At 34.7% G+C, this 21,682-nt stretch overlaps 2 protein-coding genes across 3 annotated transcripts; one reads left to right on the top strand and one right to left on the bottom strand.

The window, feature by feature from the left end:
* Nucleotides 1–5,201: 5,201 nt before the first annotated feature.
* Nucleotides 5,202–7,794, bottom strand: LOC116122554 (gibberellin 2-beta-dioxygenase 1). Its single transcript, XM_031408389.1, has 2 exons — nucleotides 6,980–7,794; nucleotides 5,202–5,710 (listed from the first exon to the last, which is right to left on the bottom strand). Exons 1-2 carry the CDS (start codon nucleotides 7,778–7,780, stop codon nucleotides 5,360–5,362), a joined length of 1,152 nt encoding a protein of 383 aa, XP_031264249.1. The 5' UTR covers nucleotides 7,781–7,794; the 3' UTR covers nucleotides 5,202–5,359.
* Nucleotides 7,795–12,624: 4,830 nt separating this feature from the next.
* Nucleotides 12,625–21,605, top strand: LOC116122548. Of its 2 annotated transcripts, XM_031408384.1 has the most exons (24): nucleotides 12,625–12,821; nucleotides 13,507–13,622; nucleotides 13,879–13,963; nucleotides 14,126–14,179; nucleotides 14,364–14,455; nucleotides 14,576–14,679; nucleotides 15,246–15,321; nucleotides 15,489–15,948; nucleotides 16,614–16,949; nucleotides 17,058–17,276; nucleotides 17,401–17,499; nucleotides 17,599–17,671; nucleotides 18,374–18,501; nucleotides 18,612–18,903; nucleotides 18,981–19,222; nucleotides 19,305–19,429; nucleotides 19,616–19,733; nucleotides 20,049–20,104; nucleotides 20,248–20,338; nucleotides 20,412–20,595; nucleotides 20,685–20,753; nucleotides 20,833–20,936; nucleotides 21,011–21,073; nucleotides 21,320–21,605. In XM_031408384.1, exons 1-24 carry the CDS (start codon nucleotides 12,771–12,773, stop codon nucleotides 21,425–21,427), a joined length of 3,345 nt encoding a protein of 1,114 aa, XP_031264244.1. In that variant the 5' UTR covers nucleotides 12,625–12,770; the 3' UTR covers nucleotides 21,428–21,605. The 2 variants fall into 2 exon arrangements, with proteins under 2 accessions (XP_031264244.1, XP_031264245.1); XM_031408385.1 differs by lacking the exons at nucleotides 12,625–12,821; nucleotides 13,507–13,622; nucleotides 13,879–13,963 and having other exon boundaries at nucleotides 14,130–14,223.
* Nucleotides 21,606–21,682: the final 77 nt, after the last annotated feature.

The following is a 21,682-nucleotide window of genomic DNA, read 5'->3' as shown; positions in this document are numbered from 1 at the left end:
ATTGATCATTTTATCATTTAAAGACTATATTACCCTTCATCTAATTATAAAACCTAAATTTAATTAAATTACATACTAACAAATAAATAAAATAAATGGGAGAGTGGAGTATAATAAGATAAATGATACTAAATTTTGTTTGAAATAAAGTTTCAGATTTTTTCAGTTTTTATTTCTTTAAAATAAATATTGAGAAATAAAACTTAAAAGTATTTATAATTAAACCAATGGTATTATAATGTTTATATGGTAAAATAACTTTTTTTGGGGAATATTTGTTACTCTTTTTGGTTAACTGAATATTGAGGTGTTCGGCCAACTTACGTGTATTTTAACTAATTTATATGAGAAGCTATCTTATAGAAACACACTGCATTAGCCCCTCAGGTAAGTCATTGGCAAAGATACTACCTTTGCACCCAACATAGAATCAAACTTAAGACTCTAGGTTAAAGTCATGCACAACCCCTTGGTCCGCCTTTACCGTTGGGCTACAAATGGATGGGTTGTATTTGTTACTTTCCAAAACACTTGGGTGTGTTGGTACTTTCCTCAAACCTTGAGGAGGAAAAAAAATCCTGTTTGTTATCATAAAATGAAATTCTGATAGAAGAATAAATTACATTTACACATACTTGAGTTGGTGCTAAACAATAAATTTATATATTTGGTCAACAAACGAATTAATAATTGGTTAATCTTTGATTAGATAGACAAGTAAGTATAACAAACATAATATTAATATAATTTCTTGTTCAACTAAACCCTGAAAACTCGAAACCCTAAACCCTAAATCGTTGTGGGGGAAACTCTTTGATTTCTCATTAAAAACCTCTTTCATTTCACTCTTTTAATTTGTTTTGTCTACACTATTTTAGGCCCAATCAACGGCTTTCTTTTGTTGCCAATCATTTTGGTCATCATTTAAAACACTCACCTAATCCAATTTATAAGCATTGAATTAGTATTAATCCCACCCCAATTTTGGGTTAATCTCTGTGGACAAACACCCATGCATGTGAATGTGATATTATTTCTCTGTCCCCAACAACTTCCTTCCCATAAGTGTAGTTTGATTTATTGTGAATTAAGGCCTATAATTGTTAAATTTAGAGATGATCAAAATTAATTAATTATTAGTAACTTTATGTTTGAGAAAAGTAAAGGCTAAGAAAGAAAGCCCCTTTCATGGTGTGTAGTCAGTACAACAACATATATAGATAGATCATAGATCTACTTGGCCACTTCACTTTGCTTTGCTTTTGGCAGTGGTTAATTTGATTGGTATAACATCACTTTTTTTCCAAGCTAAGGCAACTATATATGCATCATTTTTTGTCCACAGATTTTATAATTTACTCCACTATTCCTTTGGCTTCATTGTACTCTTTCCCTTTTATATTAGTCCCAAAAAAATCATATTTTTTCATTATCCATAATGTATTATAAATCTCTTAATTAGTTAATTTTATAATTGCACTTATTTGTTTATTAACGGTTTTTTTTTTTTTTTTTTTATAGGGTTCATTTATTTCTCGAACACAAGACCGCAAGACCTCTGGGTATAGCTAATATTTGATTTTTTTAAAGGTTTTCTTTAATTCTCGAATAGAAAACCCCAACACCCCTAGATATAGCTAACCTTCGATTTATTAATTTTTTTCTCGAACACAAGATCCTAATACCCCTAGGTATAGCTAATCATTTGTTTTTTTTTTTTTGTTTTTTTTTGGGTAAACTCGGTAATTGCCTATTCCATGACTTGAATAGAAGATTCCTAAATATAGTTAATCCTAGTGGATAAAGGGCTTGCTATCTCTCCACAAGAGAAGAGGTTATATAGTAAATCATTTCATATGATTTGATAAAGAATCATATTTTTTCATCTATTGAACATATTATAGACCCCTTACTAAGAAGCTTCCGGGGTGTTTTTTTTTTTTTTTGAGGATTTTTTATAGTCAAACCAATCTCTTTTCTCTGACCCAAATATTTGGTTAGAAAATAATAAATAGTTTTAGGCCGAACGACTTGTGCATACCCAAGATTTACCGTAATGACAAGTTGGTACCTAAACGGTTTTAAAACGACAAATAGGTACCTTCCGTCATGTTCTGTTACTGATTTCTGTTTATTAATAGTGAAAAGACTAAAATGCCCTTAAAAGTTTCAATTTTAGTTTTTTATAAATTTAAAAATATCTAAAAAACTCCCTAAGTTGCTAATTTAATTAAATACCCTCATATATAAAAAGTTTGTTAAATAACAAAAACACCCCCAGTGCCAGATTCCGGCCACCATCGCCGGAATCTGGCCGGAAAACTACATTACAACACAGACCCGTCGGGTCTGTGTCGTAACATGCCAATCTGGCCGGAAAGGGCCAGATCTGGCCGTCGACACCGCAGATGGTGTTTTGCGGCGTCGACGGCCAGATCTAGCCGTAGATCTGGCCTTTTCCGACCAGATCAGCCACGGATCTGGCCGAAAAAGGCCAGATCGACGCGTTACGACACAGATCCGGCGGGTCTGTGTCGTAACGCGACTTTCCGGCCACATTCCGGCGGTGGTGGCGGGGGTGTTTTTGTTATTTTATAAAATTTTTATACATTGGGGTATTTAGTTAAATTTGTAAACTTAGGGGGTTTTTTAGAAATTTTTAAATTTATAAAAAACTAAAATTCAAACTTTTAAGAGCATTTTAGTCTTTTCACTATTAATAAACAGTAATAAACAGAAACCACTAACAGAACATGACGGAAGGTATCTATTTGTCGTTTCAAAACCTTTTGGATACCAACTTATCGTTACGAAAAATCTTGGGTACGTGTAAGTCGTTCTCCCACAGTTTTATCATCTTCCTTTTCTGGTTGGTCGGGGAATGATTAAACATTAAGCCTTGCTTAAATAATTAATTTATTTTACATAGAATAAGGCCTTTCAACATGCTTCATAGCTAAGAATGATAACCAATTTTTGGTGCTTTGATTGCAGGTTCACTGTCTATTATCCATGACTTAAGCGTGCTAGCGGTACTTTGAAATAAAGGGAATAAATGATATAGCTAATTGACTTTTTAAGGTGACAAATTATAGATGAATGTACTAAAATAATTACACATTTAATTTCCATAGTTACGAGAATCACTGTTCAATATTATTACCTTTAAGAGACCGACACTAAAACGGGCCCTTAATAAAGCATATCATTATTAAGATTTCGTATTACTACGAAAGACTACTCCAAAGCCCAAAAGATCAGGCTTCCTTTGTCGCTTTGCCGGGAAGTGGGACTCACCACCGGTCACTTGTTTGGAGGATTTGGGATATTGTTCTGCATGTTTGGCTTAATATTTTTATCCTTATTCTGGATCCTATTCTCTAAATAATATTTGACATATTATTCCAAAAATACTACCTTATTTTTTTAATTTCATTTAAACCCCATAAGGTTATTAATTTCACTAAATACCCCCTGAAAAAAGTTTAAAAATTAATAAAAACACCCCCATCAACCCAACTTGTCAAATTCCGGCAACCACCGTCGGTGATAGCCGGAATCTGTACAACGGCCTAACTTCCAACCAGAAATGGCCGAAAGTTCACCGCTGTGGCCTTTTTCGACCAGATCCACCACGAATCTGGCCGTCGTTTGGCCTTTTCCGGTCGTCGACGGCCATAACAGACCGTAGATCTGGCCTTTTCCGGCCAAATCCACCATGGATCTGGCCGGAAAAGACCATAACGACGTGTTACGGCACAGATCCGACCGGTCTGTGCCGTAACAAAATTTTCCGACCAGATTCCGACGGTGGTGGCCGGAATCTGACACTGCAGGTGGTGGGGGTGTTTTTGTCATTTTATATGTTAGGGTCTTTAGTTAAATTAATAAACCTAAAGGCTTTTTCATAAATTTTTAAAATTTACCTCGTAATACTCCCCTATCTAATAACCCAATATTATCCCTAAAATCCTATCCAAAATACTAAACCAAACGCTTTATGATTTTATTATATATATATATATAATTTTTTTTTTTTTTTTTTTTTTAATAATTGAGGTGTTCGAGTCAGTTTTTGTATATATTAACTAGTCATCGAGACCTATTGCATATTCAGCAAGTTAAATGTTTCAAAGTCAGCTACAAATATGATAGATACCCTAAGGTTTCAATCCAAAAAGTTAATAAAAAGAGCAAACCTCTTTGATAGGGCCGTTCAAAAGCGGTTAACCGACTCGGTTAACAACTTTATTTTAACTGAATCGGTTTTCCGGTTCGAAAAAATTCCCGAACCGAAACCGAACTAGTTTGGAGGAAAAACCCGAAAAACCGGTTAGCCGTTTTAAAAAAAGTAATTAACCGGTTTTCCCTTTTTTTTTTAATAAAACTTTAATTTTTTTTTATTTTTCCTAAATTAAATTGTAAATATAAATAATACATATCTAAATAAAAATTACACATTCATATATACTCATTGACCATTACTAACAATACATTAAAAATATTATTATTTTTTTATTTAATATATAAGATAATATATCATTTTTATTTTTATTTAATATATATATATATATTTGTAAAACCGGTTTCGGTTAACCCTTTTTAATTTTTTTCCAAACCAAAAATTCGGTTTTTTGAATTTTTTGAACCGTAACCTAACCGTCTTTTCAGTTAACCGGTTTTTCGGTTCGGTTCAGTTTTTATATTTTTTTGAACACCCCTATTCTTTGACTGCCAAACTAATCCCTTAAGACTAAGTTTATTACATTGTCACCCCTGATATTCAGGCCGAGACCCCAAATAGAGGTTTTGTCATTTAAATGAAATGATATAAGAGATAAATGGTTAGTGGTTTTAATAAATAGTTGTCCATTTTAACATAATAAATATTGTAACAGTTCCAAAACGGTCAACTGTTTATTTTTTACTGATAAAAACCCTGTTCCAGGGTGGAAACGTTGATTTCTCAAAATTGGGGGTTGGAAAGTGTCTTTATGGCAAACCTCAAGGTGACGATGGGATAAAACCTGAATGATCTATCTCGGACTAGGAGTGACAAAACGTAGGAAGCCCCTGTGGCCTGTCTCTATCTATACGAGTTTTAATTTAAGGAGGAATTTGGCTTTGTATATGTTGGGTTTGAAGAGTCCAGCATTAGATGATTAAAATGAGATTTGAACTTTATGAAGACGACCAGTCAATCCACCAAATAGTACAGTTTTTTGGATTAGATATTTTAATCACGATTAAAATAGGATAATTTTATGAAAAAAAAAAAAACTCAAACAAATTACTCCATTTTAATACCATTGCTACTCTACAAAGCAAAACCACAAGAAAGAAAACTTAATTTAAAGATCTAGATGCGGTATCTGTCAAGTGGGTCTTTGAGATGGAGACGTTCATGATACAACCTCCACGCATAATCCTCAAAATCAAACGACTCAAACATTAAAGTCTCTTCTTCTTCTTCTTCTTCTTCTTCTTCCGTCACCAAGCTCCCATGGATGTGATCATCTTCTATGATTTCGTGTTGACCAGTACCGCTACTAGTCAAAGTTGCCTTGGGAATGAGAGGAGAAACTCTACTCTCTGCTGGAGGAGTCACAAGCAGAGTCATTGTTACGCAACGTGAATCTTTATAATCTCCATCTCCCAAACATGCCACTGGTCTTCCTCTCACTTTCTTCAACTTCCCATTGCTCCATACCTATTTTATTCATACCAAATGCATGAGGCAAGCAACTAGAATCAACGTTAATTGTTTGAAATATCTACTCTAAAGAGATTGGTTGAGTCATAATTTTTTTTTTTTTTGGGTGATTAGTATCTGGGTTTACGCACACTTTAACTAATTTTTTAGACCTTAAATTTAACGATCGAATAAATCTTCGGTGTTTAGGGTGCGTTTGGTTTATTATTTTGGATAAGATTTTGGGAATAATATTAGGTAGTTGAATAGGAGAGTATTACGAGGTAAAATTAAAAAAAAAAAAAAAAAAAAGCTCTTAGGTTTACTAATTTAATTAAACACCCCAACATATAAAATGACAAAAACACTCCTACCACCGTCGGAATCTGGCAGGAAAATTGCGTTATAGCCTTTTTTGGCCAGATCCACCACGGATCTGGCCGAAAAAGGCCAAATCTACGGCCTGCTGTGGCCATCGACGGCCATCTTTGGCCGTCAGTGACTGCCAAAGATATGGCCGTCAGCGGTGAAATACCGGCCAGTGACCATTGTGGTATAGGCCGTTGTACATATTCTGGCTACTGTCGACGGTGGTTACCAGAATCTGGCAAGTATGGGTTGATGGAGGTGTTTTTGTTAGTTTTTAAACTTTCTTTTTGGGGGGTATTTATGAAATTAATAAATTTAAAGGGTTTAAAAGTAATTAAAAAAATATAATAATATTTTTAGAATAATGTGCCAAATAATATTTGGAGAATAGGATTAGAAATATAGGCAGAAATATTGAATCAAACATATCCTAAGAGTCCCTATTCAACCAACCGATCACCTGGGTGGTTAAGTAAAAAAAAAAAAATCCTAAAAATGCCAATGACTGATACTTATCTCTAGAAAGGAAAATCAGTGACGAGTGAATGCTTGTCTTGTCGCTAATTTTTTTATATGAAACGTGTTACTTAATATAAAGTTTTATTCATCTACAGCGGAGAAATATTATGTGCTATGACGTGAACACGAATCTTTTTGCAATAATCAAAATCAATCTTATGAAAAGAATAGACTTAGAGAAATAAAGTTGGGCCTCCTCTTTTAACCTTAACTATGTGGGGACATTGGGGTCCACTTGACCCCGGCTACTCGTTTGAATTGGAACTTGTACCCAACAGTTTTAAGATTAGCGGTCACGGGTGAACATGACCCGAACCCGGATATCGAATCCGATATCTTGTTAACATGAAGATTCTAAGATATAATTAGTGATAAAATTAGATAAGACATAAGACTCACCTGAGCAATGTCACCAAGTGTGACTAGAATTGAGTCTACTTGTGGCAAAACAACGACCCGACCCGAATCCGCTAGCAATGAGTACTTCTGGTGCTGGATTTGGTACTGTAACCCAACAACATACGGGTAAAACCCACCTGATAAAACTGGTTTATCGCCATGCAAACCCTGAGATATCCACATCAAAGAACAAAACTGGGCCGGATCCTTTCCTAACGGGTTCTCAAACCCCACTGCAGTCGATAGCATTTCAATGATCTTCAAGCCAACTTTCTCCATAGCCCCAATGAGTTCACGTAGTGAGGCTAAGCTTAACTCTGTTGACTCAGTGGAACACGTTGAGTCCAAACAGAACGACTCACCGTTTCCTTCTTCATCTTCTTCATCATCAGCTTCAAAACCAAGAGGCCAGTTCTTGGGAAAATATGCATCTTTTTTATCTTTTTCTAGCTCAAAGAGACCGAGTGACTCGGACTCAGCCGAGCGAGCGAGTTGAGATGATATGTCATGGTTTGTGAGTTGGAAGTAACCGAGTTGAGAAAATGAAGACTGTAAACGACCGATAAGGTTTGGGTCAGAGAGAGAAGCGAGAGGTGGAGACGTGGCAGAAGGGGAGCGACGAGTGGGAAGAGAAAGAGTAGGAGGGAGACGGTGGAGGAGTTTCGAGAGAGCATCGGCTGCTGCTCCTGATGTGGACAGGTGATTATTGGGCAGGGTTGAGGGCGTTGGTGGCGGCGCTGCGGTGGCGGCGCCGTATATGTTTGGTAGCTGTTGTTGTTGCTTGTGAGCTGAAGAGGCCATGATGTGAAGGTGGCTGAGAAATAATCAAATATACAAATAATAATCGTATTGTAAATGTTTTTTATACAGAGAGAATTTGGTCGATTACACGTGTGAGCCTTTTTTTCTCACGATTGAATAAACATAGAGGATAATTATATATGAATTTTGCAAGAGTTATGTTTTGTATTGATGTATTTCATGGACCAGGAGTGTGATTAACCTATAAACAAGGTTTTGAAACCTTTGATTAAACTGATCAAATAGGGACCTGAGGCCTGTGTCGGCTTGATAAATATTGCAATTAAACCGGTGGCCCAATCGATTCAATCAGTTAACCCGTTTAACCTGTGACTCGATCACTTAATTGGATCATTGATCAGATTGGTTTTGTCGGGTTAACTATAACATATATGTTAAAGAGTACCAAATAAAATAAACCTATAACATAATTTTCATAAGGATTTTGATATATACTTTAGGATTCTATCGTTAATTGTGATTGAGGAATATTATGACAAAGCAAAAGCAACTCCACTGAATGTTTATGCAATTTAAAAATAGTACAATTGCCCAAAAATTCGCTAATGCAGGTAATGGCAGTGGGGCAGTGGGCTGCCTTGTTGTTGGGGAATTCGGCCATGGTGGTAGCAGGTTTGGCTTGCACGGGGTCCTCTGTTTCTTTGGACTTTATGATCATAGAAGTACGTTCCAGCAAATTAAAATATTTTCAGTTTTTCTAATGGGCCCTGTCAGGGATCATGTGCAACTAACTGACTGAGCATTCGATAATCGATATAATGTCCCCTGTAATGGGCAGCAATAACTTACTGGTCATCCGGTAACATTACCCTATTAGTTTCTATTATTGGATTCATTAAACCCTATCTTTATGACTTCATTAGGAATCTTTTCTATGTGAAGAAAATTTGTCCATGATTAGTTAGGTTAGGTGAAATCCATTTATAGGTACATATATGTAATAACCATTAGTCATAAATTAATCAACTCGATTGGCCCAGTGTGATTGTTACTTTATGCTGTTTTTCATTTATTTTTTATTATATACTAATTGGTATTAAAGGTGGAACAAATATACCGGGTTAAACGGATCAATCCTAACCTAGTCCGCATTAAAGAGAGTTCAACCCGCATACAACCCCTAGGCGGGTCAGGTTGATATATGGTAACTCGCGGGTTGCTATTTTGTTTTATTTGGGGAAAGGCTCGCCAACCCTACAGGTTGGCCCCCCAAAAAAATTAATATTTTTTTTTAAATACTCTTTTTACCCTTGAAATATAGCCGTTTTATAGTAATTGGAGGGGTCTTTTTCGTTATTTTCTTTTCCCATTTTTTTCTATAAATTGGCCTTAAACTCTCAAATTTTCTCATTCCCTCATTTTCTCTAATCTCTAATCTCTATTAAAATCTATCAATTATTCTCTTTGTTGTCAATTTGCTCTTATTTTAATTTTTATTAGTTTTTGCAATTTTCAATTCATATTTCCATATTCCAATTCTCCTTCTTTAATTTTTTTATTTCTTCTATATCAAATTTTTTTTTTGTTTAAACTACAATGGATAAATATTTCTCTCCCATCAATTTCAATGATGAAGAAAACTATTATCCTAGTCTCGCTAAATTTACTAACATAAATGCAAGAGATTCAAATAGTCCCGCTTTTCCAGTCTCAGAATCTGATACACCTCAAAATATGTCCATGATTCCTCCCCATACTGCTACACCTACAACTCCTGGCGGTTTTAGAAGTCTTCCTCGTCCAACTTCATCTCAAGCTAAAGCGGGTTCATCAATTTCTGTCGAAACCAAAGACAGACACACATCAGACGTTTGGGTACATTTCGACAAGTTTTATGAAACAGAAAATGAAGTTCAAGTGAAGAAGACAAGATGCAAGTATTGTGGAAATATTTATAAAGCTGATTCAGGTAATGATACCAGTACTTTAAAAAGGCATGCTAATAAACATATTACTTAACATGGAAATAGAGAAACCAATCAAACTCATATAACTAATATGGGTACTACTTGGCGTTATAATTATGATGTATATAGGAAACAATTAGCTTTATAAATTGCTGTAACTTATCAACCTATTAAGTGTTAATATGGCTGAAGATAAATATTTTGAAAGATTTATTAAAAATTCATTTTTTACAGGATTTAAAAGTTATTCTAAAACTGCAACTATAAATGATTTAATAAAATTATTTGGGAAAATGAAATTAGAATTAAAAAATAAAATATATAGTTGTCATGTTAGTGTGGCTCTAACTGCCGATATTTGGAATAGTAAAGCTAAATAAGATTATATTTATGCGACTAGTAATTATTTTGATAACGAATATAAATTAAATAAATCTTTATTAAGATTTAGATTAATGGATGTGGATCATAGTGGTCAACAAATTTATAATAAAATTGTTGAAGTTTTAGAAGATTATGATGTTGTTAATAAAGTGATAAATTTAACTTTAGATAATGCAAGTGCTAATACTGCAGGTATAGATTTTTTTAAAAGTAATTATCATTTTTATAACAATTTGAAGTTTTTTCACCAACGTTGTGCATGTCACAATATTAATTTAATTGTGAAAAGTGGTATGAAAACAATTAAAGAAAATATTGATAGAATTAGGGATTCTATAGCTTAGATTACTAGTAATAATAAAAGAAATGTTAAATTTCAAGATGCTTATATAAAATCAAATATGTCTCCTAGAACTTTTGCATTAAACATGCATGTTTGATGGAATAGTACTTATTTAATGCTTGATTCATGTTTACCTTATGCAAATTTAATTAGTTATTTTGTAGCAAATAATAGAGGTCCTCATTATTTGATAGAAAATGATTGACATATAGCTAAAATATTTCATTATTTTCTTAAAAATTTTTACTAATCAACTTTCTGATGTGTATTATCCTACTAGTCTATTGGTAATACATATAATTATAAAAATTTCAGAGTTATTTAGAAAAAATAAAAACAATAAAATTTTAAAGAAGCCAGTAGAGACAATGGAATTTTAAAAAAAAAAAATATTGGAAACCAATTCTTTTTATTTACTGTTTAGATGCTATATTTGATCATAGAATTAAAATAGCAGGTTTAGAAAATGGTTTAGACGCATTAACTGAAAATTTATAAAACGAAGCATATACCAATCAACTAGGAGAGGTAAGAGATTGTCTTGCAGAGATATATTTTCAATATGAAAATAGGTATACGAACCCGCAAAGACGTGAAATACCCAGGGAAATTGCATCAGAAGAAACAAGTGAAAGCTTCTACTCCTGGAGTGCATTTAATAGGCTGAAGAGGACCCGAACCTGAAGCACAACCTCCTTTTCAGAAGCACTAACAACGTCAACGAATATACTGTCTTCCATGTAGTCACAAAGTAATGAGCTTCAATAATATTTGGGAACCCCCGAAATGTTATCAGCAGATCCACAACAAATAGCCAACTTTGATGTCTTAGAATATTGGAAAACCAGAAAATGTATTTTTTCGGTATTATTAAGACTTGTCTTGGATGTTTTCGCTGTTCTTGTCTCAATTGTCTCATTCGAACAAACATATAGTGCAAGTGGAAGAATTTTAAATGAAAGGAGGACTAAACTTTCACAAAAAATGATTGAAGTCTCCACATGTCTTCAAGATTGAGAACGGTCGCGTCATTAAGATCAATACGAGGTTGTCGACGATACTTTAATATAATCATTTCAATTTTGTAATATAGATGATACGGATGAAGGAGGTTCTATTCAACCCCTAAATTAGTTGTTTTGTAAATTGTAACTTGATAAATGAATAAATCCAATTTTTCTTATATTACAATTTTATTGTATTAAAATTGAATTAATATTTGAAATGTTAAGTTGTTAAAAAAAAAAAAAAAAAAAAAAAATTAATTATTGATATTTGATAGTTAACTAAAAACAATTACACAAAAGAAAAAAAAAAAGGGTTAACCCAGTCTGGCCCGCAATATAACCCGTCGGGTTAGGGTTGGCGGGCCGGGCTGGGCTAGCCAATTCCAATAAAGTGGCGGACCTAACCCGGCTCGTAAAAAATGGTGGGCTGAGTCAGCCCGACCCGCCAAAACTGCCAACCCGTCATAGGTCGGGCGGGTTGCTTTTCCAACATTATTTGGTATCATAGGGTAAGCAAGAACATAAAGCAAACAAACATAAATTGATGCCATGTTATGAGAAATATATTAAACATCCTCCCATAATGTAACAAAACAATAAGGTTTGAGTTTGCTAAAATAATATAAAAAATCTTTTAAAAAGATTAGTACAATAACCTGATGGCCCATTTAAATTGGAGATATTCATAAAAGGAATTTAACTTAAGATTGTACACTTATACATATTATCCCCAATAAGCAGTGCTAGTTTTATAAAAACACATACAAATGGGCATACAAAAACAATCCTCACCTTTGATTTTCATGATTTTTCTCTCTCTCTCTCTCTTTCTCTTTTTTCGTTTTTTCTTTGTTTTTTTCTTCTGGATGATGTCATTTTAATCTTCTTTGTATGAGTCTTTGTAAGAATAATATTTTTCTATCCCTAATTCACTTCAATTATCAAGACTATCCACGAATGAGTATAAAAATATATTATTATTATATGTAGAAGATTTACACTATTTTAAAATAAAAATAAAAAAATTTCCAAAAATAAAAATTTACATCGTCAAATTTTACGTTGATAGAGCATATTCCGTTATGACAATGAAAGGAGATAGCCAGGTCATCAAGTGGGTCCCAACTTATCTCACTCATTCTACGTCAGCTCCTCGCATCTCACGCATTCCGTCACAAGTCACCATTTTCCCGATAAAAATTCTCCCCCATCATCATTTCATCACCCTCAATCGCGCCATAACTGGAAAACGAAGAAGCAAAAACAATCTCTTCATTGCTCATAAGCAAATTTAGGAACAGTTGGATTATTCGTCGTCGTTTCCAAAGATGATAAATTTTTTTCATAAAAACTCCGACCAACGGCCACCTCCTCTACAGGTACTCGCTTGTTTTCTTATTCTTTAGCAAGATTCGTTGTTGTTGAAATTTTTAAGGCTTTGTTTTATTTTGTTTTTGAATTGATTCGTTAGGCTGCAACGCCTTGTAGAGAGAATAATAGCTTTCATCTTAAGGAACAATTCATTTGCCTTTTTTAATTATTTTGTGATCAGAATCTTGAAAACTTGAGATTATTTTGTAGCATTCTCAGCTTAGCTGAATTTAATTTATCAAAACATTTAGCTTGTTGTTCAATCGTTTAAGGATGCGTTTGGAAGTTCTACGTTATTCATACTTACTTTCAAATAGCTTTTGATGTTTGCCAAAACACACAAAGCATATTGGACAAATTTCAGCTGGACGAACACATAATTAATAGAAATACAAGTAGACTGTATGCTATTTCAAGTTTTATCGATTATCTTGTTGAGATGGTTGCGGAAATTCGTTTTGAAGAACCTCCTGTTCAGGGAGGGTTTTGATTATTTTTCAAATTATAAGAGTCTTCGTGTATGTAAACCATACCTCAAGGAAGGTCAGTGATATTGAAGTATGGTAGAATGAAATTAAAGTTAGGTGCTAGGTGAATAGCTGAGTTGCTTTGATTTTTTTTGTTGTATGTGTATGTTTAATTAATCATACTGAATCACTTCTGCTATTCTTTCACTGGAAAAATGAGATGCAGGGAAGTTTGACACCGAAAGACTTGAATCCACGCGTCACTCTTCATTATGGAATACCATGTGCTGCATCTATTCTAGCTTTTGATCCTGTTCAAAGTCTATTGGCAGTAGGAACACGGTGAGTTAAAACATTTTTTGTGTAATAGTTACCGAAATTTCCCAATTAAAGACATTTCTAATTTAAGTTGGTATAGCGGGGCATTTTTCATATGTTTGATACTGGTATGAATGATAGAAGTCTTAAAGATGTTTGCACAATAAAGACATTTCTAATTTAAGTTGGTATAGCGGGGCATTTTTCATGGCTTTTACTTTGCCTGATATTGTACGAATTTTGGCTTCTTGACTTTGATAGCTATCTTTGCTGATTTTAGGGACGGTACAATAAAGGTGATTGGCGGCTATAATGTTGAAGGGCTTCTTGTATCTCCTAAGCAGTTACCTTTCAAAAACTTGGAGGTTTGTAAATCAAGTTGCTAAAATTTATTTGTATTTTTAAAAAATGAAATAATCTATGTTAGATTTTAGTTGACTCAACTTTGAGCACCATTTTGCTTCTTAACTATGCATATAGTTTTCTGACAACATAAAACATTGTTTTGATGTTGGTTTCTCTGACAGTTCCTACAAAATCAAGGTTTCCTGGTCAGTGTCTCAAATGAAAATGAAATCCAGGTACTGATTATTCATATTCGGAGCTGCAAGTGTCTTGTTATAAGGTACCCTAGTATTAGGCATTATTTGCATCTTCATCCATTGTCTTTATTGCTTGCCAGTCGTATGCACATATATGTTCTTTCTTTTGCCCTTCCTGTGGACATATCTTATTGGATCATTAACAAATTTTCGGTGTTGGCAGGTTTGGGATTTGGAACACAGGCGAATAACCTCCAAATTACAATGGGAGTCCAACATAACTGCTTTCTCTGTTATTTATGGCACCAGTTACATGTATAATAGTTGATCTTGTTTTCTCTAGCATACATTTATTTTTTGACAACGATTAGCTGCAAATGAAAGTCAAAACTTTGTGTCTGGCTTTTAACATTGGTACCCTATGATTATGTCCAGGTATCTTGGAGATGAATATGGGAGTGTATCTGTATTGAAGTATAATGCTGAAGAAGGAAATCTCATGCAACTGCCTTATTATGTTCCCACAAATGTCATAGCTGGTAATGTCATATTTTTGTGATTGGCTGATATAGTTTGAGTGAATATGTATTCTCTAGAATTTTTCATGCCTTAAAACTTTCCTTGATGGTAGTCCAAAAGTAGTCACCTAATCATTTATTTCCTTTTTATATAAATGATTTTTGTAAACAAAGGTCATGGAGCTGGTAAGACAAGCCCTGCTGTTGAATTTCTTAATGTTTGACCTGTGAATCTTGCATTCTGTGTATAAGAAACTGTCTATTGAGGATTTTGTATTCGGTCTAACTCTGGACCTGATTCAGTTTTCTATTTTGTTTTTCTGCGGAAGTGAGTTAACTTGCTCAACTGTTATTTGAACCCTAACCCCAAAAAAGCCATTGATAGCAAGATACTTCCTGCAAATTTATAGTCCTTCACCGTTTGCCCATTTACCTATCCGATTTTAAGAACAATTAGGGATGCTAAGTTTACTTTTTACCTGCTGACAACTGTATTGCCATTTTGCTGTTTCAACTTCAGAATGATTCTTTAGCTCTACCCTGTCCAACTTCCAACTAATGCTTTTCTTTTTCCCTCAATTGTGCAGAGGCTGCTGGAATTTCGTTATCTGATCATAATTCTGTTGTTGGAGTTCTAGCCCAACCTTATTCTCAGGGAAAAAGGCAAGACGGATTTTACTTGAGAGTTTCTTTTCTTTTTATTGCACTGTATAAATTTTAACTAGTATTTCTTTTCCAAAAGAAACTAAAACAGGAAGTTAGCTACTAAACTTGTGGATTGTACATTTATAATTTTCTTTTCAACTCCTTAGAAGAATTTCCTTTTGCAGATTGCTGATTGCATATGAGAATGGCTTGGTTATTCTTTGGGATGTTTCTGAAGATAGAGTTGTTCTAGTTAGAGGGAACAAAGATCTCGAATTGAAGGGTAAAACAGTTGTTAATTCTTCAAAAAGTGCAAGACATGAGCCTTCTGAAAGTGAATCAGACCATGAACAAGCAGAGAAAGAAATAAGCTCCATCTGTTGGGCATCTACCAATGGATCAGTTCTTGCTGTTGGTTATGTGGATGGAGATATAATGTTTTGGAACATACCAACTGCTGCCCCATCTAAAGATCAGAAAACTGAAAGTTCATCTAATAATGTTGTTAAGCTACAGCTATCATCAAGCAACAAAAGACTCCCTGTCATTGTTTTGCGTTGGTCGGCTGACAGATCAAAGAATGATTGTGGTGGCCGACTCTTTGTATATGGTGGTGATGAAATTGGATCTGAAGAAGTCCTGACGGTGTGCTTTTTACCTAAATTAGTGTTTATTACATTCTATTCATAGTCACTCTTTATGTTCTTGTGGTAACGAACCTAATAGTGTAGGAAAGTGCCTATTCAACTGTCTAGCTTCAATGACACCATTAATTTGAGTCCTTTCATGAATATAATGAACTTTCTAATCTTTCTGCTGAATATGGGTGGAGCCTACTAGCAAGTTGTTTTTCTGAAGAAGAGAGTCTAGATCACAATTAGAGATGAAGATTTTTGATGAAACTATTTATTTTCAATCTCTTTCGTTTTTAAAGTTTTCTGGATGGTTTAACTTTTATAATGTAGCTTGGGACGTGGCTTAAAAAAGATGATAAGAATAGATTTTATGGATCACGCTGGCATGCCAATATGATATGAATACAATCTTTGTTTGATACTCTTTATATGTGCATGTAGAGCTTGTGCTTGTGGTAAAGTTCCATCTTGTGTTAGTTGGCTCTCAAATCATAATCTTCATGTGCTATTGTAGGCAGTTACTGTATTTATTGTCTACTTATAATGCTGAATGTAGATTTCTAGCTACCTAGGAATCAAGAAACATTAGCAATAGCATCAAAAGTCTATTTACTACGAAACGGATATATAATTACTCATGTTATACACTAATAATTCTTCTTTTGTCTTCTACAGATGCTATACCTTGATTGGTCTTCTGGAATAGAAAGTTTGAAATGCATTGACCGTGTAGACATTACACTTAATGGTTCTTTTGCTGATGTGGTTTTATTACCTAGTGTTGGTTCAGTGGAAAGCTGTGGCACTTTGCCATTTGTATTGACAAACCCAGGACAATTGCATGTTTATGATGATGCTTGCTTGTCTTCTTTAATATCTCAGCAAGAGAAAAATACTTCTGCTTCTCCATTGCAGTATCCTGAGGTCATACCCACCATTGAACCATACATGACTGTGGGAAAGCTTGGGTTGGTACATAGAGGTGGGAAATTTTCGAGGGATCTTTCTAAGGTAACACGTATTTATTTTTGGGGGAGCTTTCAAGGGATAGTGGATTGTTACTGAATTCCATTATAAGCTCTTTACCACTACTAATTTAGGTCTGTTTTGTTCAATTAGATAGTCTTGGCTGCAAAAGCTCAAGCATCCGATGCGCTATTGACTCCCGTTACTGGGAGTACGAAGTGGCCCTTAACCGGAGGTGTCCCCTGCCAATTTTATGCTGCTGAAGATTATCTGGTTGAGAGATTATATGTAGCTGGCTACCAAGATGGATCTGTTCGAATATGGGATGCTACATATGCTACTATGTCCCTTATGTATGTTTTAGGATCTGAGGTTAGTGCCATATTACAATTTTTTAAATTCTAATGTTGGATTGTTAAATGACATTGTTATTATATCAAGATCCTCTTTGATTGGGAATGTCTTGCTTATGGAACAAGTATTATTTGATGGGCAGCTGCCAGGTATTAAAACTGCTAGTGCTGGTGCACCAGTATCAGCATTGGACTTTTGCACAGACTCGTTAAGTTTAGCTGTCGGCTATGCATGTGGTAGGGTAAGAGTAACTTGTTTCCCTTATTTAAGTGTCTGCTTTAATGGTCACTATATTTTTAATGCTCTATTGACTGTATTGCATTCTTCTGAGAGTATGTAGGTTTGCTTGTACAAGCTAGTAGGGAGTTCAAATGAAACAAGTTTGAACTTTGCAACAGAAACTGGAAAAGAAGGTATGGGATTGTAAAATTCCTTGTACCATGATTTCTTTTAGCTGTTGAACCAGATCTTTCAGTCTTAATTTGCTAGAGAATCGGTTGCTCTAACAAGGAGCAACAGAAGGAGACGAGAATTATTTAGAGGGATTAATTATTACTATATAACTGAAATTCCAAGTAGCTTAGTTTGATATGGGTTTAAACCATGGTTCAGCATCTTTTTTTCCTTTTTGAAACAAGTGAGATCTGGTGATGAAGTTTTGTTCTATTCTATTCTTTGTGTGACATAGTACTGGTATGTCCCTTATTTAGGATTATTATGTTTATAGGAGAAGTTTTTGCCTTCTAAGAAATTTCTCTTCAAAATCCATGTTGTTTGGGTACCCAGCTTTATGATGGCTTAGAGATTAGGCTGCTAGGTCCACACAAACTTGTGAGTGTCTTCACAAACTAAAGGATGTCTCTGGGTAAGACTTACTTGTGAACCAGTCTACCAGATATAACTTTGAGAGAGACTGCTGAGTGGCTGTTGGAAACATTGATGTGTAATGTTCAAACATATGGAGAAGTTGGATGGATCTAATTGGGTGGTTATAGCTGTAAAATAATAAAGCTAATTGCATTTTCTAATTAGGAAGTTCTCTGAATGCATGCTGAACTTGAAAGTTCATATTTTCTGTCTTATTAATATTTTCTCACTTTCTAACTTGCTTACAGTCCACATTTTGCCCAAAGGGGATGGGCCTCAATGCACGGCTGTTTTTTCCTTCATCAGTTCTCCTGTATGCAACCTACAATTTTCGAATACTGGAGCCATACTTGCTGTAGGATTTGAATGTGGCCGGGTAAGAATCACCACTTCAGTTTTGTAGGTTGACAGTGCGTTTGTTTGAGTTTACACTAAATTATTGACCAGCAATGTGGCCTAGAATTCATTTTTCATTTCGCATTTCAGGTTGCTGTACTTGATATTAGTTCATCATCAGTCTTGTTTCTTACAGACAGTGTATCCGACTCAAGTTCCCCTGTCATATCTTTGGTGGTGAAATCATTTCCCAATCCTAATAACACAATAAACACTCCAAAGGACTCCAATTTAAACACTTTGGAAAATCCTATAAGGAATGTGGTATTCTTTATGACCAAGGATGCACATATTGTTGTTTGTGATAGCACCACAGGAAATATTCTTGCCTCTCAGTCACTACATCCGAAGGAATCAAGTGCAATTTCTATGTATATTCTAGGTGAGCTTTTCTGTTGGAAAGAGAATTAAATTATCTATTATGCCTTGGAATTACAATTTTCTATTGTATTCGTGCAGAGGATGATGGCAACTTGTTCTCTGAGTTGTCCAGTGCAAAGCATTCAGTGAGCTCACCTCGAGACAGCGAACCTAAAAATGAACCTACACAAGTTAATGCTAAACATGGAAGTATTCCTCTGGTAGCTGAACCTGAAACCTCCACTGAAACCTCATATTCTGGGCAGAGGTTAATGGACTTATTCGTTTTACTTTGTTGTGAGAATGCATTGTGGTTGTACTCTTTGAATTCTGTAATTCAGGTGCCTCTCATTTACTCTATTTATTTCCATTTCATCATTTATATGTCTCCCTCTGCCAATAAGTGACACTGCCTTATTCTAGGGGGACAGCAACTGCATTAGGAAGGTGAATCTTTTAAAACCATGTTGTTGGACTGCAACCTTCAAGAAAGATGAGAATGAGTACGGGCTAGTTATAGTCTATCAGACTGGGGAGATTGAGATAAGGTAAAATTCCATTGTGTTATTTTCTTTACTTTTGATGGTTCAAAATCTGATCTGGCATAAATGATCCGAATCCCCTAGCATTTATTGCAAATGGAAACAGATGTTCATTCTCAAAACTTACAATATCCGGCCAAAATCTTTGGAAGTAATATTTTATTATTTATGGTTGATTTCATCTTTGAACAGGTCTTTGCCATGTCTTGAAGTGGTGGGAGAAACTTCTCTAATGTCAATTCTAAGATGGAACTTCAAGACTAATATGGAAAAGACAATGTGTTCTTCTTGTAATGGACAAATTGTGCTGGTTTGTTTCTTTTTTTCCCTTGATATAATTGAGCCAAGCAATTGCTTTTCTCTTTTCATTTATCACTTTTTTCGTTCATCTCTCAATTTGTGGCATCTGTATATTTTCTACATTCACATCCTCACTGTGATTCTTGTTTATTGTTGTGCTTTTACTTGCTCTGATGATGAAATTTTGTCAGATACTTAGTCTTCCAACATAACTGTTTTGATTTTTTATTTTGTCTTTAAGTATCAAGGGATTCTTGATCTATTTTGCACTGCCAAATTTTAGCTTTGAGTTATGAATTCTAAAATGAGTCACATGTTTCTGCAGATAAATGGGTATGAATTTGCGTTCATATCAGTGTTAGCTTCTGAAAATGATTTCAGGTTTGTCTCTCTCGATCTTCTCCATCCCTCCACCCCTTCTCTTTATGTGCATGCACCATTTTATCATCAGATTATGTCACTATTAGCAATAATTGCAAAGTGAAGCTCCTTGTAATTCTCATATTATCATTGCCTGGTTTCAGGATTCCAGAGTCTTTGCCTTGTCTTCACGATAAGGTCCTTGCAGCTGCTGCCAATCCCACCAATATATCTCCAAGTCAGAAGATAGTAGAGGTTCATCTTTAGGATCTCTGTCTTGACTTTTATAAATAATTTAGATTTTCATGCTTAATTTCTGTGGCAACAGGGTACTGTCCCTGCGTATTTAGGTGGACTTGTAAAGGGCCTTAAAGGATTAAAGGAGCACAATGTGGATTTGCCTGGCCCTGAAGTTAGTAACCAAAATTGTGCCCACTTAGATACCATATTTTCTTGCCCACCATTCTTAAAGCCCTCCATGGATGACCAAGAAGTTGTGGAGCTTAACATAGGTTCACCATTCACTGTCCCTTGCTTTGATTATCCTCCTGTGTCCCATTTCTCCCTCTCCTTTTCTGACTTTACTATTTATCTGGTGCAGATGACATTAATTTTGATGAACCTCTTGTTGTCTCATCTTCATCTCAAAAGAGCAATAATGATGAGAAAGGTATGCTAAAAATTTCTCAATATATCGCATAGATTGTTTTAACTTTAGCATACACATTTACCTTTTCAATGTTCTGCAGATAAGAGAACGAACAAGGAAAATTTGTTTGAAGGTGCAAATACTGACGCCAAACCAAAACCAAGAACAGTTGAAGAAATTAAGGCTAAATATAAAAAAGCCGGGGTAATTTCCTGTGAACTATAGCTAAATGCTTTACATTCCTGCAGTATATTTTCTGACATTATCATTCCTTCCAGGATGCATCTTCAGCGGCTGCAGAAGCAAGGAACAAGCTTGCAGAACGCCAGGAAAAACTTGAGGTTTGTTGCTTTTTGTGTCTCTTACAAACTAATCACATTATGCTGAACAAAGTTTTCAAGAGCGAACTTAAAGTTACCTCGACAAAATTTTGGAAGTTCGAGTGCAAATAATTAGATACCAAACTCTTAGAACTATTATTTTTTGCCTTGTAATTTGTGCATATGAATTTGTTTTCCCAAAGTACTGAATTATTGTAAAACTTTTTATTTATTTATTTATTTATTTTATTTGTTATTGTATATCAGAAACTCCGCGATCGTACTGAAGAGCTACAAGACGGAGCTCAAAACTTTGCTGATATGGCAGGTGAACTTGCCAAGGCGATGGAGAAGCGTAAATGGTGGAAGCTCTGAAAAGTTGGTGTAAATGGTAGTGCTTTCAAATAATTAATTTAACAAGTTTGGTTCGTGGGGTGAATGCAAGCAAATCCCTCACCAATGGCACCCTCATAGTTTATATATGTGCGTGCAGATCTGATTATATTTCCCCATTTCCTCAAAACTGTAATTAATTAAAGCAACAAAATGAAATCTGAAAGTATAGCACTACATTTACAATTTTTCGATATAATTCTGATGGGTTAGTTTGCGATTTGTCGGTTTGCAGTG

The sequence above is a fragment of the Pistacia vera genome, unplaced genomic scaffold (assembly GCF_008641045.1).
Source record: "Pistacia vera cultivar Batoury unplaced genomic scaffold, PisVer_v2 Contig135, whole genome shotgun sequence".
In the NCBI taxonomy this organism is placed as follows: Eukaryota; Viridiplantae; Streptophyta; class Magnoliopsida; order Sapindales; family Anacardiaceae; genus Pistacia; species Pistacia vera.
This window is presented reverse-complemented; position numbering and strand designations above follow the sequence as displayed.

Excerpts from the sequence above, each read along its gene's own strand:
- LOC116122554 (XM_031408389.1), bottom strand. The coding sequence starts at position 7,780 with ATGGCCTCTTCAGCTCACAAGCAACAACAACAGCTACCAAACATATAC. Across the intron at positions 5,711-6,979 it reads CACTTGGTGACATTGCTCAG|GTATGGAGCAATGGGAAGTT; the intron begins GTGAGTCTTATG and ends TGAATAAAATAG.
- LOC116122548 (XM_031408384.1), top strand. The coding sequence starts at position 12,771 with ATGATAAATTTTTTTCATAAAAACTCCGACCAACGGCCACCTCCTCTA. Across the intron at positions 14,680-15,245 it reads TCCCACAAATGTCATAGCTG|AGGCTGCTGGAATTTCGTTA; the intron begins GTAATGTCATAT and ends TCAATTGTGCAG. Across the intron at positions 20,754-20,832 it reads GAGCAATAATGATGAGAAAG|ATAAGAGAACGAACAAGGAA; the intron begins GTATGCTAAAAA and ends AATGTTCTGCAG.